The 18,341-nt window shown below is 45.1% G+C and overlaps 1 protein-coding gene across 1 annotated transcript in view; it reads left to right on the forward strand.

Annotated features, from left to right (window-relative positions):
• Window positions 1–701: 701 nt before the first annotated feature.
• Window positions 702–18,341, forward strand: part of ntn1a (netrin 1a) — a 58,263-nt gene continuing 40,623 nt past the window's right edge. The window contains exons 1-2 of the mRNA XM_070991501.1: window positions 702–905; window positions 1,149–2,205. Of these exons, the coding sequence (XP_070847602.1) occupies window positions 1,182–2,205 (1,024 nt within the window). The 5' untranslated portion in view covers window positions 702–905; window positions 1,149–1,181. The remainder of the gene's footprint in view (window positions 906–1,148; window positions 2,206–18,341) is intronic.

Consider the following 18,341-nt stretch of genomic DNA (forward strand, 5'->3'; position numbering starts at 1 on the left):
TCCTGCAGGACAAATGAGAGGCACAAGAGAGGGACTTTTGATTTGTTAAAATGTTAATTAAGTTGTGTTTATGGTTTTCAAAGGAACTTCTGGTTCACAAAGGTCACTTTTGTATTTTATCTTCTAATAACGCCTTTATAATAATCTTCCCTGATTTGGTTTATAGTAGCTTAGTCTGTAGTTTTACACAAATCCCTCGCTGAGACGTGACAGCATTTACCATCAGGATAGAGAAATACAAGAACACAGTAGAAGCTCCAGGAAAGAAATAAGAGAGAAAATAATAAGCAGTTGATGTTAACCAGTAAATAATAACTAGTTTTCCATGGTTACCACCACAGGTTTTATTATGTAAACTGTGAAAGCTGCAGTAATAATTATCGTTTTACTGTAATAGGCCTAATAATAGCTTTTGCTTGCGTTGCTGCACATCCCGGTGATTAAACTACATGATGTATCAGCTGTGGGTCGGATGAAGGTGTGGCGGCCACTGAATCCGTGCTCCGTCTGTTCCAGTCGTTTTCTCTCTCTCTCCTGCGGCAGTTTGCGTGTCCCCGCGCGTCAATCTGCCGATGCGCCGCCAGTGGATGTCGTTGTTCCGCTTGCATGGTGTTACCCCTCAAGATGAGCTGACCTAACGCGGTGCCAAGCAAGATCCGATCCGAGAGAGAGAGAGAGAGAGAGAGAGAGAGAGAGAGAGAGAGAGAGAGAGAGAGAGACCAGCAGGAGGAGTGGGACTTACTATAAGGACACTAGACTCTTAAAATCCAGCCGCTCCTCCACTTTTACGCAGGAGATTTGAAGGAACAAACAACAACACAGGAGGAGCTCTGATTGAAGCCAGGCAGAGAAAAGTAGCCTAATATCGCCGCTGGTGTTTTGACACATTTGTAAATTATTCTCAGGTAAAGAAAGCCTTAAAGAAATTTCACCAAAGCTGACGTGCATGCGGTGTGAGTGAATGTTGCTTCTGAATCACTGTCAGGTACTAACACTAGCCCCAGTGTTTGTTTGGAAGACGTTTGCAGACAGCCTGACAGTGCCATCACCTAACTTAACTCTCTCTCTCACACACACTCTCTCTCTCACTCTCTCTCTCTCTCACTCACTCTCACTCACTCTCTCTCTCTTTCCCCTTTCTCCTTCAGCGGCAGAGACACTTGGGGACCGAGGGACCTACCATGAGAAGGGCTGTGGATATTGTGCTGGCTGCGCTGCTCGCCGCGTCCCTGTCGTGCCGGAGCGCCCTCGGCGGCTACGGGATGAGCCTGTTCGCGGCGCAGACCTCTCCCCCGGACCCCTGCTACGACGAGCACGGCAACCCGCGGCGCTGCATCCCGGACTTCGTCAACTCAGCCTTCGGGAAGGAAGTGAAGGTGTCCAGCACCTGCGGCAAGACGCCCAGCCGCTACTGTGTGGTGACATCGGCGGAGAAAGGAGACGAGAGGACCAGGAACTGTCACACCTGCGATGCCTCCGACCCCAAGAAGTACCACCCTCCGGCGTACCTGACGGACCTCAACAACCCACACAACCTCACCTGCTGGCAGTCCGAGAACTTCATCCAGTACCCGCAAAATGTCACTCTGACTCTGTCCCTCGGCAAGAAGTTTGAGGTCACCTACGTGAGCCTGCAGTTCTGCTCGCCTCGACCTGAATCCATGGTTATTTACAAGTCCATGGACTACGGTAAAACTTGGGTACCCTTTCAGTTTTACTCGACCCAGTGCAGGAAGATGTACAACAAGCCGAACAGAGCTGTCATCACGAAACAGAACGAGCAGGAGGCCGTCTGCACGGACTCCCACACAGACATGTATCCTCTGACCGGCGGGCTCATCGCCTTCAGCACGCTGGACGGCAGACCGTCCGCGCACGACTTTGACAACTCCCCGGTGCTGCAGGACTGGGTCACGGCCACCGACATTAAAGTCGTCTTCAGCCGGTTGCACACTTTCGGCGACGAGAACGAGGACGACTCGGAGCTGGCCCGGGACTCGTATTTCTACTCCGTGTCGGACCTGCAGGTCGGAGGGAGATGCAAATGCAACGGACACGCGTCTCGGTGCGTAAAGGACCGGGATGGGAGTCTGGTGTGCGAGTGCAAGCACAACACCGCCGGGCCGGAGTGCGACAGGTGCAAACCTTTCCACTACGACAGACCGTGGCAGAGAGCCACAGCCAGGGAGGCCAACGAGTGTGTCGGTAAGTCCATCCACTGCCCTCCATCCGGCGGCGGCTGTCACTGATGCTGAGCGGAGCTGCTCCACATGTAGGATACATTTTATTTGTGGTGGTTGGACTGAAAGGTGTGATTTTAAGAGAAACTGTCGGCTGCACTGAAAATGTTTCATTGGCAAAGAAAGAGATCAGGCGTTGTTAGGTGGATAGATGAGACAGTGGAAAACAGTGGAATTTGGCCATGCGAATTTATGCGTTTGATGGTATTTTGCATAGCTTAATAATAATGATATTAATAGGAATAATAATATAATTTTATTATATTTTACGACTAATTTGCCACTAGTTTTACAGCTTCAGTTCATCAATTCCAAACTTGAACATTCCCTTTAAACAAAGCCACAGCAAAGCCACATTTTTTCCTGATACTCTGGCGCAGGTCCACGAGCAAAAATTGGGTTGAAGTCACATGCAACATGAAAACGCAATTTGACAGTCCATTTAGCTTGCTGAGGGCCATAATAGAGGCTTTTAAACCACCTCAAACGGGACCGCTGAGCCCAATCATCCACAGGAACATTTCTCAGAGCTCGACTTCACCGCTGCAATAAAGCGAAGTCTTTTCATTTATTTGAAGTATCCTGCAACAAACCCACCGCAGTGGTAATTGCACACGTATTTTATTATCATCCTAAAATCATTTTCAAAGTCAAAATCAGCCTATCAGGAAGAATCAAAATGTCAGGTGTTGTGGTTGAGAATAAATAATATGAATGTATTATTATTAACGTGTAAATTATGTATTTATTATTATATTCGAATATATTCTAACCAAACCTTTGTCAGAATTGTATATTTGAATAATGCTATTTGCTCTGGTTTTATTGCATTAATTCTGTGTTTTAAATTGAATTTAAAATTAGCAACAGAGAAGGTTAGTTTAATTTGAATATTTTCAAAAATGATTATTATTCACTCACAGTTATGATCAAGGCACAACTGAAAAACAAGCTGAGACAATGGGCAGTCGTGCATTTAAATGTATCACTACATAGCACAATTTTTTTTATCCTAAAATGAAAGCAGGTGCAACAAAAAAAAAAGAAGAAGAAGAAGAGGCAGATCTTTGATGGTATCTGTGCTGCTGAGCCAACATGTTTCATCAGCCGCAGAGAGATCAAAGTGATCAAACTTACAGTAGTTTCAGTGTTTGTGTTTTATTATGGCCTTGACATATGAACCCAGATTGTGCAGGATCCTGGATCTCTGGCCAGGTTTCTGTCAATTTAAACTCTGCACTGTGCAGCTACAATAAGAAATGAAGCCTGGAGTTGTGAGAGATGGTAGGAAGATTCTTTGAACAGATTTATGAAATAACTGAATCATGTTGTTTTCCAAGTAGAGTGTGCGTCACCAAGTATCACGCATGTCTGAAGCTGTCCAATTTCCCAAAATGTGCGGCCTTGTGTGATTTGTGGCATTGTTTTTGTTTTCACTTTTATTTCAATTGTTGGACAGAAAAGAGTTCGAATCACGAAGACTTCAGGGAAACAGAGACTTGGCATAATTTGATGTTGGCTTGCGCTGAGGAGGTTGAGGTGGGGACAAGGGACAGAGAGGCAGAAAGATGTTGAAGAGAGAGTCTGAAAACCTCCGTGTGACTCCGCACAATCACAGAAGACGCAGCCAACAGGAACCCAAAGCTGCATATTTGTCATTCGGCTGCAGGTTTGCAGGGAGAGAGGCTCCATGTTGTTTGACGGTCACGGCATATATCAGCCACTTTGACGCGTAGCAGCTGTTTAAAGGGTTTTTGTGTGCTGGAGTCGTCCGCTTCTAAAGCTCTGACATAGTCTCACCGGCAGATATGACGGTGTTGCTGAACCCGCAGACGCAGGTCGGTGGACATATACATTCTTGACATGCTGTGTGACTCCTGAGACATCTATAATGTGTTAAAGAAAGCAGTGAAACCAAGATATAAGGTGATTTTGTTTTATTTTATTGTCAGATAACCAATGCCAGTCTGACATATTTAACGTGGAGGCCAGCTGACTCTGCTGAGTAAATTTCTTGCTTTGCCCTGTAGTAAAATTAAAAACATGTTTAATAATGTGGCAAAAAAAAAACTATTTTTAAAGTCCTTTACAGAGAGAACACAAAGGATCGGAGGGGCAGGTTTGTATGGTCAGCCTGTCCACTCCTCACATTCATGTCATCGTTTAAGAATCTTATAAAGAAAAACAACAGAATAAACTTTAGATTCTCATTCGGCCAAGAAGCCCTCACTAATAAAGCCTGCTGTGGGGAGAATTCCAGCAGCCAGACAATCCGCAACTATTTCACTGCTGCATTTACGACAAAATTTCAAAGTGGAGGGAGATTTTGAATTTACAGCTTTTGGATATCTACATCAGCTGCAGTGATACATGTGGACGAGAAAAAAAACAGTTTATGCACAACAGCTCCTAAACTCAAGCATTGAATTGTTTCCTTTAGTCCATATCCTCCATTTTCAGTCATTTTTACCAGACTAGCCTGTGTGCAGTACATTTCACACTGGAGCCATAAAGCCTGACACTTACTGCATCCATCATGTTGTCAGCGAGACAGTTAGTTTTCGACATTAGGTTATGGAAATGTGTGTGTGTGTGTGTGTGTGTGTGTGTGTGTGTGTGTGTGTGTGTATGAGCTAAATCAAAGGCAGAATCTGGAGGAGAAGAAGAAATCACCCTTCTGTCAGGGCAGTGAACAAAGGAAGAAGGTGTGTTAGATGGATGGGTGTGTTCAGTGAGACAGCTTCAGTGATCACGCCGATATCCCAGAGTTTGTTGTTGCGCTCCCATTAATGACAGGAGCGTCACTGGGCCCTCGTGAGGCTGAAGTTATCACAGAAGTGTAAAGGTCTGGCACTGTGTGGGGTCAGAACTGAAGTGAGGTATCGAGTCCTCCGATAGTCCCCGATCTTCACTTCTCACCAAAAAAGAAGCAAAGAGAAAGAAAGAACTCTGGAAAGAAGAAGAAAAAAATCACAAAAAGACGTTTGAGCACAGACGTCTGTCTCTGTGTTTCTCTTGAAGTGCACTTTGCTGATTACTTCCATCAGGACCTTAAAGGACACTCAAGCGCTCCTGAGCGTGCACCTCGATCCATTTGGGTTATTGGCTCTCCACAGCGAAGGAAAAGCTTCTAACGCAATGAGTTCCACAGCCAGCACCACAGACTTGACCGAGACCTGTTTCCATCTCAGTTTAGAGGTGTTAATCCAGGTTTGCAGCAAAGGTAGAAGGAAATGTTTTCACTGCAACAAAATCATGGGTGCACCATGCATCCACCTGCCGGCCGCATCGACTACACCATGAGCTCCTCCACAGAAATCCCACTCGAGTCACGTAGTAAGGAAGGTGACATTGTTTTAGACTCGCTGAAGAGAAACGGCCCCTCCAGAGAAACATTCCCTCAATGTAAATTAACTGTAAATGTCACCTTTATCCCCTCACTTAGCCTGTTTTCAGGTTTGAGCAGTTTACTTGACATGATAGGGAAGGGAAAAAAAGAAAAAAGAAAAAAACGAAGAAGAGAAAATGTCTTGAATAATTCAGGAAGATTAGAAAGACAGCTTGAAGGCATGCAGAAACAGGGGACCGACACTGCACCACAGAGAGGAGCAGGGATGGAGGGAGGGGCTGGAGATGGAGCAGGATGACAATAGTGAAAATGAAAGAGACGGACGTAAGCCAGAGAGGGGGAGCGTGAGGAGGAAAATTTGTGAGGCAGAGGAACGAGGGAAATAAAGAGGCAGTGGAGTGACATTTCCATGGCCTGTGGGCTGGCACAGTATTTTGACAATTGTCTTTTTTCGCAGGCGCCCCTTATTGGACCAGTGGGACTGTAAAGGCTGCAGGGACAGGAAGAAACTTTTTCTTCCTTTCTTCCTCTGAGAGTTCTGTCAGTGCATTGATACTGTAACATATCAGTGACTTGGAAGGGATTGGCTGTAACCTTCCCGTCAGCCTCGCTGCTGATACTCCCACTCCCGAAGCCCAGTATCAGCGGGGTGATTTGAACAGGCCTGCTGCTTGTTTTGCCTCATTATCTTTTTAATCTACACGGCAGAAATCACAGAGTACGCTGAAATGTTCCCAGGTGCTGCTCAGAGGCATCTGACTGACAGGAGCAAACATGCAGTGCAGAGAAGCTGACATGGTTGATTTGATACTCATTATTATAATTGAGTTATAAAGCCGCAACTTTGTATAGGCGCAAAGAAAAAAAAACTTTTAAGTTGCTGCATGTGGGTACATTCAGCGCCTCGACGAGATGTGAATTTTAGCTAAAGCAAAATGTCCAAGCAAACACAATCACTTAAAAACAGCTGTGCCCTCACTGATCTTTGGTGCTGTTTTTCTTATTTTCACGAACTACTGCCCAAACCTTGATGATGATAATTCCAGCAGGACCACAGTCGAGTTTGATCTTGCAACAATTTGGGGATTTTGTGCAGTTTCTATGACAGAATTAAATGAAAGTTAGTTTCTTGCTAACCTTTATGCACCAGCTCTCATCCAGCACCAAAAGTGCAGAAATCTAAGTTGTGCCCTAAATAGCCAGAAAAGCAATGCTGTCGTCAGACATGAACCCTTTGGCGTCATCGTGGAGACGTCCAGTTATAGGAAAGATCCAAGCTGTTGAGATTGTTTCTGTTCAGCCTCCTTTGATTGAGGGCAGGTTCATGCTCACGTTGTCTCCGTCAGGTGTTGCTGAACTTGAAGTAGACAGTTCAGGTTGAAGAAACGGGTTTAAATGCATCACTAAAGAAATGTTTCCAAGGAAAACATTCAGAGGCTAATCATATGTGATAGTGAGGTAATTGCTGCATGCTTTGCTGAGGTGTTTGCAGCCATCCTGCACACGTCTGTGAATGACAGCTGAGCTGAGGGCAGAACCATCTGCACTGCAGTATGTATCATCCTATCAGTCAGACGTGTTTGCACATAGACGTGATGCAGAGTCAGGTGGCGATGTTCTACAGGCCTTTCCTCAGACGTCTCCTTGCTGTCATGTTCGCTTGGTACCTTTTGGACGTGACTGAAGGTCTGGTTAATGTTTGAACCGCTCACCGTGTGCTTTTATAAACCGGCATCCTTCATCTTCAAAGGTGCCGGCAGGATGCATTGTTAGTCCCGGCCACAGCAAACAAAGCTGGGAATAAACTGACTGAGTAGCTTTGCACTTTGCACTGTCTCCCTGTTCCTCACCTTCACTCCTTCTTCAGTCAGCACTCACCTCTGTCTGCACACACCTGCGGGCATGCACATATGCACACACGCACAGTGTTTCCACAGGTCTTTCCACAGTTCAAACGAGGCCGAGCGGCCTCTGTCTCACTTCAGGAATCTCTCTCGCCTGCGCTCTTATCAGTCTTTATGACTCGTTTTTGTAAACCGCCGCAAAAATAAGCCGCTCATGGTCCAGATGAGCGGCTCACCCTTTTCGATTTTGAGACCTGTTCTATCTCTCAAACAGACAGAAACATGGCCACTGAGCCAGCACATACTGTAAGCAAGGCTGACGGTACGGTATATCAAGTGCTGCAGTCGAACGCAAGAAAAGGCAGCCAGGAAAGATACACACAGATACACACTCGCAGTGAGAAGGAAGTTTTAATGACAAACTTTTTGCAGCGTGTTAGAAGATCACAGGAGACTCTGCTGGTTTGCATGTGTGTTGAAATGTCCGTTTGTTGCCAATGCTGCTGTTGACTCATGAATACTGGGAGTGTGTGTGTTTTTGTGTGTGTGTGTAGGTCAATAGTCACAGCTGTTGAGCGCCTGAGAGTGTGACTGGTTATTGCAAATACACTGATTATAAAAATCACGCAGTTGGTTAGATTTATTGGTGAACGCTTCAGTGATATGATGTGAGAGAAAGTGCTCCAGCTCTGTGTGATTATGGACACGTGAACTCAGGGACCAATGGAGAATTTTTCTAAATAAGGGGACCATTCTTTACACAGCAGGGCCCAGTGCTTTGAGGGCGTCTGGGTCATCGTCCCTCAGGAAAATTTCAGTATTAGACATGTCATTTCCTGCATGTAAATAATCACAAAACAGCAAATCAACAAACACAAAAATTCAGGTGCCAGACGATCTTATTCATATATCATTTATTCTCTCAAAATTCAGCCAATGAAGTGCTCTGAGGGGAACTGGGGTACTTCATGGGCCAATCAGATTTCGGATTGGACTGATACCGCTGTGGTCCCGCCCCCGCACTGTCTCTATTTGTCATCCAGTTGTTGGTTTTTACCTTGTGAACTGAAAATAGATTTAAATGTCTTGGTTGGTGACTGGGGGTAAATTCTGTTCCCGGGCCCTCGAACCATCCAAACTGTCACCAGGCCTGTGTCAAAGGAAGACACAGCTGATCCATTTTAGCTTTGGGCACTGATAATTCAGATGTCTGGCTCCAGCGGGATATCAAAGTATTTGTATTAAGCATCATAATGATAATTATGATGATTAAATAAAGTAATTACAATCAAAGGACTTTCATAAAACTGCTACGTTGAGCACTCCTGTACAATCCCAGGAGTGAGATCATTTGTAATTGCAGTAATTTAGGCTCAAATGGAAGCAATAGATGTGACAACTAGCGCAGATACTGTTGAGTATGTTGAAGCATGGATCTTGAAGCTATTAATGTCAGTGTTTGGCAGCGGCCCGTTTTAGCTGGAATTTTGGGACTAGTTGTTGCTTGCCATGAGGCCTGTTCAAGAAACAATTCAGTTTTGATGGAATTCCTTTTTTTCCACAGATAATAAATTCTGACAGGCCTTTGAAGAGTAAATGAGTTTATATTAAAACTTGCAGATAAGGCAGTCAGTTAACACGTAATTAGAAAGAATGCATATCTGTGTTTGCGTTGAGAGAAATAGGAGGAAGGCTGCCACCATTCATAAAACTAGAAACTGAACCCAAATAAATCTGGAACTGTGTTTTTCTCGAGCTATATCTGCTTGTTTTCTGCTATTCGTCTCGAGCGGGGAAAGATCATTTTCATAACCATCCGTTTTCCTGCCTTTGACAAAGCTCAGGTCGCACTGCTTGGGGTGATGGAAGGCGTTCACTCGTCAGAAAAGACAAAATCTCTTCTGAAATTTCACAGTCCGTGTGACTGTTGTTGAATTCAGGGTCCTTTGGGCAAACTGCACATTTCTGCGGCCATGGTTTTGTTTCATTGCTTTGGCTACAACACATAATGCAACACAGATCCCACTCACAGTGTGAGTCCGCATTTTTAGCCAGTGCGTGTGTGCATGTATGAGTGCGCGCACGCTCGTACCAGAAATGGAACCTCGGCCTTGTTTTTGAGAAACGGCTTGGTCAGAAGCCATATTGCCTCTGAAGGAAAGCCATATTGCGTTACTCAGTTGGCTTCTGGCCTGCACTCACTTCCTCTTGTCACCCTCACTGGTGCTTGAACTCAACGTGGACTGTTGCTGGTTTATCACAACATTCAGGCCATCCTGGACACAAACTCACATTTTCATCATCATTATAATCATCACTCTCCCATTTGTTCTGATCAGAAAGATCACTGCTGCATACCTGTGGGTGAAAACATCCTCTGCGTGTGCGTCTTGCATTTCAAATGTCTCTGTCCAATCTGTGGCTCTCAAAGCAGCTGGTGATAATTGGTTGTGCTGATGAGATCCAAGCGGATCTTTTCTCCTTCTCTCTATCCCTCAAACACAGCGCTCCGCTTACCAGCTTACTGTTATGTTTTTACGCTGTCAGGTTTATTCTCAAGATAGATCTCTGGGCGTGCTGCACGCTAAAGATTTACACCAATCTGATTAATCCTTTTCAAACCACACACATGAAGCAGGCCTTCTTTACAGCGATGACAGCTGTTTCATTATTTTTATTGGACAGCATGCTCTTTGACAGAGCCAAGGGCTCCATCATAGCTGGTCATCATAGGTGCAAAAAGTTAGATGCATTACAAATTTACAAAAACAGTGTCCAAACACGACTAGGATGGCTCCCAAACATCTGCAAAAGTGCTGCGAGTTGTTGCAGAGAAGGCGTTTGAAGGACATGAGGGATACAGGCAACTCACACACACATGCACACACATGTATAGATACACACTACTCAACAGGTCGCTCATCATGTTGAACTCCTGCAGTGATAGACAAACACAAGATCCTCCTCTAAGTCTCTGTTGATACCTGCCTCTGCCGTCTGCCACTTATCTGTTTATGTTTGTGTGTGTGTGCGTTGTATGAGTGTTTCCATGTGTCTTTCTTCGCCGCCAATAGGCCTTGACTCTGTACAGCATATTTATTTCTGCTGTAAAACGTGTGTGTGTGTGTGTGTGTGTGAGAGAGAGAGAGAAAAAGAGATTGTGCAAGCGCGTGCAAGTGTGTCTTGTATTCTGCTTTGTCTGCCAGTGGGTTTTTATGCAAACAGTAATTCTGTCCAGGATGTGAGCAGCTATTCTGCGCCTGGGGAGACGTCTGTTAATGAATTAATTGGTGACTTGATGCCATAGTGAAAGCTCGTATTAGCCGAGGGAGGATCTCTGTGTGCTGTGGGTTTGGCAAGAACCGCGGGATGAGGTTTTCTGTGTGTGTCTGTGTGTGTGTGTGTGTGTGTGTGTGTGTGTGTGTGTGTGTGTGTGTGTGTGTGTATGAGAGAGAGAGAGAGATTGAGCAGGAGAGAGACAGAGGTGTTTGTGTGTAATGGAAAGGTTTGGTTCAAGCGGGTACCAGATGATTAGGGGTAATCAAAGCTCACGCCAGACAACATCAGCATGTGTTCACACATTAGACAAAGACACTTCAGTGCTTCGCTCATCAGCTCTATGAATCACAGCCTGCCTGTGTCTTGTATACATATCAAGCAGCCACATTTACACCGCAGAGTAAACACTGTCACACAGGGGTGACAGAGGCTAATTGGGCCATTTTACTGGACATGAACAGTAGAAAAAGTGTTTTAAGATCTGTGTCCGGCATTTGGGGATGTGCAATAAAAAGATCTGCCTTTTTGTTTCATTTCTTTTGGATACTGCAGTTGGACACCATCTGTAGGCGACATGAACGACAGGCAGAGCTTTACTCATTGTTAAGTGTGAGAAAGCTGAAAAATGCTTCACTGTATGCAGCACAGGTTGTGTTACAACGCTTTCCCCCCAGAGGAACAATATACAATTCAAATATGGTCTACATTTAAGGCCAGAACCAGAGTTCATCATTTGTTTCATTCCACACGCTCTCCTTCCAAAATCATGTGCCTCCATTACCCACAATGCAGCTTGATCTTCAACCGTTCAGTAATCCAGCCATTAGGCTCAAGCAGCGACGAGGAACGGGCTACAGAGGTCTGCTAAACCCCCAGATTTTATTCATTTTCACAATTGTGCTCTTCAGACCAGACCGAGACTGACTCAAGCGACATCACTTGAGGCAGTTTATCAGATTTCGTGCAGCCTGGTTTTATACAACAGGGAAGGAAAACACTGCAAGTGAGTGTCCTGGTTCTGTGCATCGGTGTGAGATGATGTATGCGTGTGTGTGTGTGTGTGTGTGTGTGTGTGTGTGTGTGTGTGTGTGTGTGTGTGTGTGTGTGTGTGTGTGTGTGTGTGTGTGTGTGTGTGCGTATGTGAGACCTGATCCCATGGCTGGGGCAAGTGGTGCTGTAGAGGATCAGGCCTGATGACCTCAGCAGCTCTGTGTGGCAGCAGGTTACTGCACGGTTACCAAGAGGAGGGTGAGTGTTTACAGCCAAAGCAAATATATAATGTGGACTGGAGGCAAAGGCATAGAGAACAAGAAGGCAAGCAAGAGAGAGAGAAAGTGATTTCAGGAGAAGGAACGAGCATCGTTCTCCTGCTCTGTGCCCAGGGCTGTGCCTTGCAGTGATTAGTTGATGTAATATTAATGAGATTAAACGTAAAATCTGCGTATGCTGCATTCCTTCCCCTTTCAGGTAGAAGAAACACATCACCACAGGCTCTGAAGCTGGTGCAGCATGTGTTGTTCCATTATGCTACAATTATCCAAGTCTGTTCACACTTAAAAATGAAAGCCTTGGCACAGCTTGTTACAACTCCTCCAAACTCTCCCTGTAGCTGATAGGGCGGCAACAACATCAACAACAACAATAAAAAGCAGACACTCACTTATGTGTGAGAGAGAGAGAAATAAAAGGGAAGGAGGCTTTTGTATTCGCAGCAGCTCAGCGTTTGATTCAAGGTGAAAGTCCTGGCAAAAACGCCTCTCTGGCAACAGTCGAGCTACTCGCCGACAGGACCACCTAGCATGAGCGTGAGCGCATCGGGTCTGAAGCAAGGGGTCCTTAACACTCACAGCTATCGATGATTAATGGCTGGACGAAGTTACACCCCGACACAGAGGCCTGCTGTGCAGATCAGGGCGCCCCCCTGCTGTTTCTGTAGCACACAGCTGTCGTCATCTGAGTCAACTGCAACCAGCTGGAACCTGCCTCTGAGGAATAAAGTGTCTGCGGTGGTTAATTATGTTGTAAATATTTAGACTGCACATGCAAATGAAGTTGCAATTGTCTTTAATGATAATAGATTTTAGTGATCTGAACACACATGAGCTGTTCTTTCACCTTTCCATGCATCGCTTATGCACACTGTCTCCCACAAACACACACAAATACAGAAAACACCTGTGACAGATCAAGCAGAGTCAAACAATTTCATTTTGCGTCAAACATGCTCACACGCTGCCAGAAAAAGACCTTCCCTGGAATTCCTTGTGTGTGTGTGTGTGTGTGTGTGTGTGCGTGCAGTGTCTTTGTCTTTCCCATATAAGTCATGGCACAGGCTGTGTATATGTGTGTGAATGTGTGTGTGGCAGCCTGCAGGTCACCAGAGGTTTGCAGCGCTCAGTCGTCATGGATGCCTTCAAGTCACATTTGTGTGTGTTTGTGTGTGTGTGTGTGTGTGTGTGTGTGTGTGTATAGCCAACAGTAATACAGACGGCTAAGAGTCATACATCAGCTTTTATCTTTGTTTTTAAGGATGGCAGCCTGGTGGAGCAAAACAAGCTGGTAAATCAAGCTGCATATGCAGGCAGCAGGTTGACACGGTTGCACAAAGAGATCTCAGTCAGCAGAGGTCAGTACAAAGTAGACAGATTTACAGTAAACTTGGGGAAAGGATACTTTGCAGGCAGTGCTTTCTCTTAGGCTGATATGTATGATTTTCTGATTAATGGTAAGAAGCAATCTGTGTTCACCTTTTGAAGGATGATTTTCACGAGAAAAAGTAAGACCAAAGGCTTGTGTACATGCCTGTGTATGTTTGGTTGTGTGATGTGGAATGCAGACTTCTCAAAGGGTGCTCAGGGTAAGTTTGCAGGGTCATCTCAATTTGCCAGGGGTGATCCCAGGTTAATCCATCACTCATTAGCTCTCACGGATAACACACATAGTGGGGTGAGGGGCCGCGAGTCCACACTTTCTCTCTCAGTCACCTTACACGAGAACACACCATGTTCTGCCTCTCTGTCTTTCAGAAAAGAGTAAAAAAGACAAAACAAATGGAGAGCATCAGAGAGTAAAAGCCATGCCCTCCCCTGCTCTGCCAAACGCTTTTTCTCCCTCATTAACCCCTTCGCCGTGCTAGCCCTGCTCCCTCTGAGGACAATGCAGCCAATTAATTAGGCTCGGTGTCCAGCCGAGAGCAGAGAGGAGCTCTGGAAAAGCACTGGCCTCAGCTGATTTAGCGCCTCTGTAGAAGGCCCTTTATGGAGAGAGAGGAAAGTGAAAGAGAGACTATGGGGGGGGGGGGGGTGACTTGACTAGGCCTGAAGACACAGTGAGAGAGTGAGGGAGGGTGAGAGAGATAAAGACAGAGGCTCTTGACTCAGCGTGCTACCACTAAGTGCTATTTAAATAGCTTCCACTGCTGCTGCCGGGTCTTGCAGGATGAGGGCTGCCTCTATAGCCATAATGCAGTGTGTGTGTGTGTGTGTGTATGTGTGTGTGTGTGTGTGTGTGTGTGTGTGTGTGTGTGTGTGTGTGTGTGTGTGTGTGTGTGTGTGTGTGTGTGTGTGTGTGTGTGTGTTTGTGTGTGTTGCATGGGCTCCTCAGCAGCTGTGGGGGCAGAATCAGTCATCAGGTTCCCGTGTGAGTCCCCTCTCTGCTTCTAATAACAAAAGGCCCATATCACTGGAGATGACAAAGCAAACAAATGGGCCTAATTACTGAGGGGAGGGGGGGGGGTCGATAAGGAAATTATCAGGAAATTGCATCATTAATGGTAATATTTGTGTTATGATATGATGGTTCATGGTGAAAATTCATTTCTAAATGGGGCCCCTCTGTGCTTTCTCTGAAGCTAAGACCTGGGCCCGTGTGACACAGAGGGAAAACCTTGGCCTTGGCCTCGTTCGCACCGTCTATCTCCTGCTCTTGAACCTTGCTTGCAGATATTGAAGTGATTACGCATCAGGTCTCTGTAGGTATCCAGATGTCCATCTGATGATAAAACAGAACCTGGAAAATGTATTTCACCCCCCACCCCCCCGGTGGAGCTCCCCTCCCTTGTTTTTGGTTGTATTTTTCTTCTCAGACTTTCTCCTGCGCGGCTGGGACAGGTCGTTGGCTTGAGATGAAAGTTGAGGTGGAGCATGAGGGATAACCGACGGGAGATGGTTCTCCTGTCTCCCAGGGTATCCGTGGAAGACGGGAAGAGTGGGGTGAAGAAAGAGGTAGACGGATAGAGAGATGGAGCCCAGCCAGAGGCTCCCAGCCCTCTCCTCTCCCCCTCGGCCTTGTCTTTCCCCCGGTCTGTCAGGGGGCTGTGGGAGTATCAACAGTAGCTGATGCAGACCCTCTTCCCGTCAGTAATGTGTAGCTTTGTAGAGTTTGAGAATGCAGACTTTTTTATATTAAGCTCGCTCCAATTCCTGCAACCGTGACTCCAAGAAATTGAATTTATATACTAATAATTTGTTTCACCAGTTATGTTTTGAGTGGAATTTCTGCTTCAATTATGTTCCCTGGCATCGTTTCCTCTTGTGCAGGAAGCGCTACTCTCACTGTATGAGCTGCACACCAGTCCTGGAGAGGTGGTCAGGGTGGATGGCGGTCGTACAAAGTGGAGTCCTGCTTGTAGTTGGGTTTAGGCATCAAAAGCACTTTGGGTTAGTTCAGGGAAAGATTGTGGTTTCAGTTAAATGTTAATAAGGTTAATAAAGTTACTGATTGAACCAGTCTTTCCTGAACCTTATCCAAGTGCTGCGTGTGCCCTAAACATAACCATAAAAGAATATGAGCTATTAGATGTAGATGTAATTTCAAGGAGACAGAGTTGACTCTTGGTATTTCCATGCCCGGCGAAGGAAAATGCGCTAAGAAATCTTGTTTCACTTTGTCTACAAGTGCCAGAAACAAGGCTAATAAGACAAATCGATAAAAGGTACAGCAGGTAAAGAATTACTGAATTATTTGTACCCTTTTTGGTCCATTTTTTGACACGAGTAAAATAAATTACACAGAAAGTTCTAATAAGGGGTTAAATGATTGATATTTTTTAATGTGTTAGTCAACTTTTTGCAGAAGTTTTTTTTTAAACAACTTAATTTTAGTCCCAATAATAACCAGGTGGAACATTTTGTTCATCAGCTTCACTGTTTTGAGTCCGTAAACCAACGAGAGAAATTACTTTCTCGGTTAAGGACATTGTTTCACTTCTTGCTATTTAAGGGCTTGAAAGTCCTATCAGAAGAGCTGATAAATGATTTGTCAGACAGACGCTTCAAGAAAGTAAAGATCACTTCAGAAGTCTGTCTTTAGAGCCGGTGGCCTTTGTCCCGCCTCCCTGTGACAGCCACCACTTCATTATCCAGGAAACATGGAGCAGCACAGTCCCCACTTGGAGAAGGAAAGACAGTATTGGGTTTCTGCGAGCGGCTTCCAGAGCGGCGGGCGGGAAATGAAATTAAAGTCAGAGCCCCAATAACAAACAAGGTCAGTGAAAAATAAAGAAAGAGGTGATTGAAAACAAAGATAGAGAGAAAAAAGAAACAGAAGAGCGGGATTTAAGGAAAAGAACAACAGTGGCTAGTGTTGGGTTGCTGCCTCGGCCAGTGGCCTCATCGGAAATGACACCTCTCTTGCAAACACAGAGGATTTTTATATTTTGGACAACACAGTGTAGATTACAGTGTGGGCGAGTTGTGAACGTGTTGACAGGGGGGTACTTGCACAGATGGGAAAATAGATATTAGAAACAAGTGTTTTCAGAAGCATGCACTCACAAGAAGTTGATAAATCTTGACAACTGGATCGAGTTGATCCATATCAAACGTCGTCATCAGCTGCAAGATGTTAAGGCGCAAACCCCGCAGTAAGAGGTCAAAGCATTTTCTCAAGTCATTTTCATTAGATTAAGTTTAAGTGGCCTATTTGATAATTATAGTCAATTTTCCAGGCCCACTGAGCTGCGCAATCATCCTGTAGCTGAGAGTCAACCACATGCCAGAGCAAATATAAAAGAATATACAGAATCAATAACGCACTGGGGGTAATATTATTCCTGACATAAATTACACAACCACTTACATTTCACTGGAAAGCTCGGCACGCTCGTCGGCCAGGCAGCTCACAACAGTCGTAGTGTGAGGATGGAAGTCTGCGATTATCTGTTGAGCTTTTGGAATCGATCTTCCTCCCGCAGCTCAACATCCCTGCGATTCCACACCTCACAGTTTATGCACAAGTCAGGAAGTAGTGCGACCTTTATGTAGCGAGGCGGGAAATAAAGGTGTGCAGGTCAGGGAGATGGCTGGGTGTGCAGCATGTCCAACGATCACGCTGACATGACTGCGTTTTAGTGGCCCGACCTTAAAGATACCTTGACTGTAATGTATTTGAGCACAATTCCAAATCATTTTTGGATATCTATATATTTTTATACTAGACTGTGTCCATTCCAATGATCAGCTGGACTCTTTTATCACCCAGGAGTTTGTTTTGTAGTTCCATAAGCTTCCAGCTGCTGCAGCCTTCTCCAAAAAGTTTGAACCTTTGGCTCGGCCCTGTCTGAATAAATCATCATTTGAAATGAGACATTAGACAAATAAAGAGGCGCTCCACCTCCTGTCTTTAATCTTTCATATGTGAGGCATCAATAAATCCTCAGTTCATTTCCCTCGAGCAAGCGTCGTAATCTTTCTATTCAGAAAACGCTGCTGCCCTCCTGTTTGCTTTCCTTTCCACCGACATAAAACTTTCTTTGTTCTTCCTCTCTAAGTTTCAACTTGCACTTGCTGTTATCTTAAAAATAACAACCATTGTCTGTCGTCACATTATTAGCGCAGCAAAATTGTGCTTTGATTGCAAAGTTGACTCTCAGCGTGTGTCAGCCGTTTGCTTGCTCTGGCAAAGACCAGTCCTTCCCTCACTAATTGCCTTCTACCGATGACTAAATTACAATGAGGTTTTGGGTTTCTGGATCAGAGGGGTCTCTTTTCCTCCTTCTCTACTTCCTCAACTGTATCCTTCCTGCCTGAGTCTTAAGTGTCACATTCGCTTACGGAGGATATGAATTGCTGTGAATTTTGTTTGCCCCGCAGAAGAGAAAAAAACAACCTTGAAGGGCTACTGTTCCCACATTGCAATTAGAGCAGTGGATATATGTAAATGTGTGTATATGTATCAGTGCACTTGCATGTTTTTGTGAGTGAGGGCCAAATTCGCACAGAGCAGCAGGCACGATGCCACAGCAGACGAGTGCTGTAAATGTGGTTCTGGAGCCAGTACAGTACAAACATCTCCGCTCCATCAGTGTCAGAAACAATCTGCATGGACCAAACCAGCTGCCACACCGCCCGAACACACCCGTCTGCTGCAGCACGGCAGCACGCTCCTGTTTTTACACTCATGACGAACCCCACCAGAGCTTTACAGAGCAACTGGCAGACTCTTATTCTGAAAGGAGGCCGTTGACTTTATTGATCCCACTATGGGGAAATTCAATAGGAAATAAAGAACGCGAGCAAAACAAACAAAAAAGTGAAAATGTGCTTTTTTTCTTTTTTTTTTTTCTTTTTTTTTTTTTACAAACAAACGCCAAATAGCTTAAGTGAAATATCAAATCAGAACAACTGAAAC

The sequence above is a fragment of the Chaetodon trifascialis genome, chromosome 2 (assembly GCF_039877785.1).
Source record: "Chaetodon trifascialis isolate fChaTrf1 chromosome 2, fChaTrf1.hap1, whole genome shotgun sequence".
In the NCBI taxonomy this organism is placed as follows: domain Eukaryota; kingdom Metazoa; phylum Chordata; class Actinopteri; order Chaetodontiformes; family Chaetodontidae; genus Chaetodon; species Chaetodon trifascialis.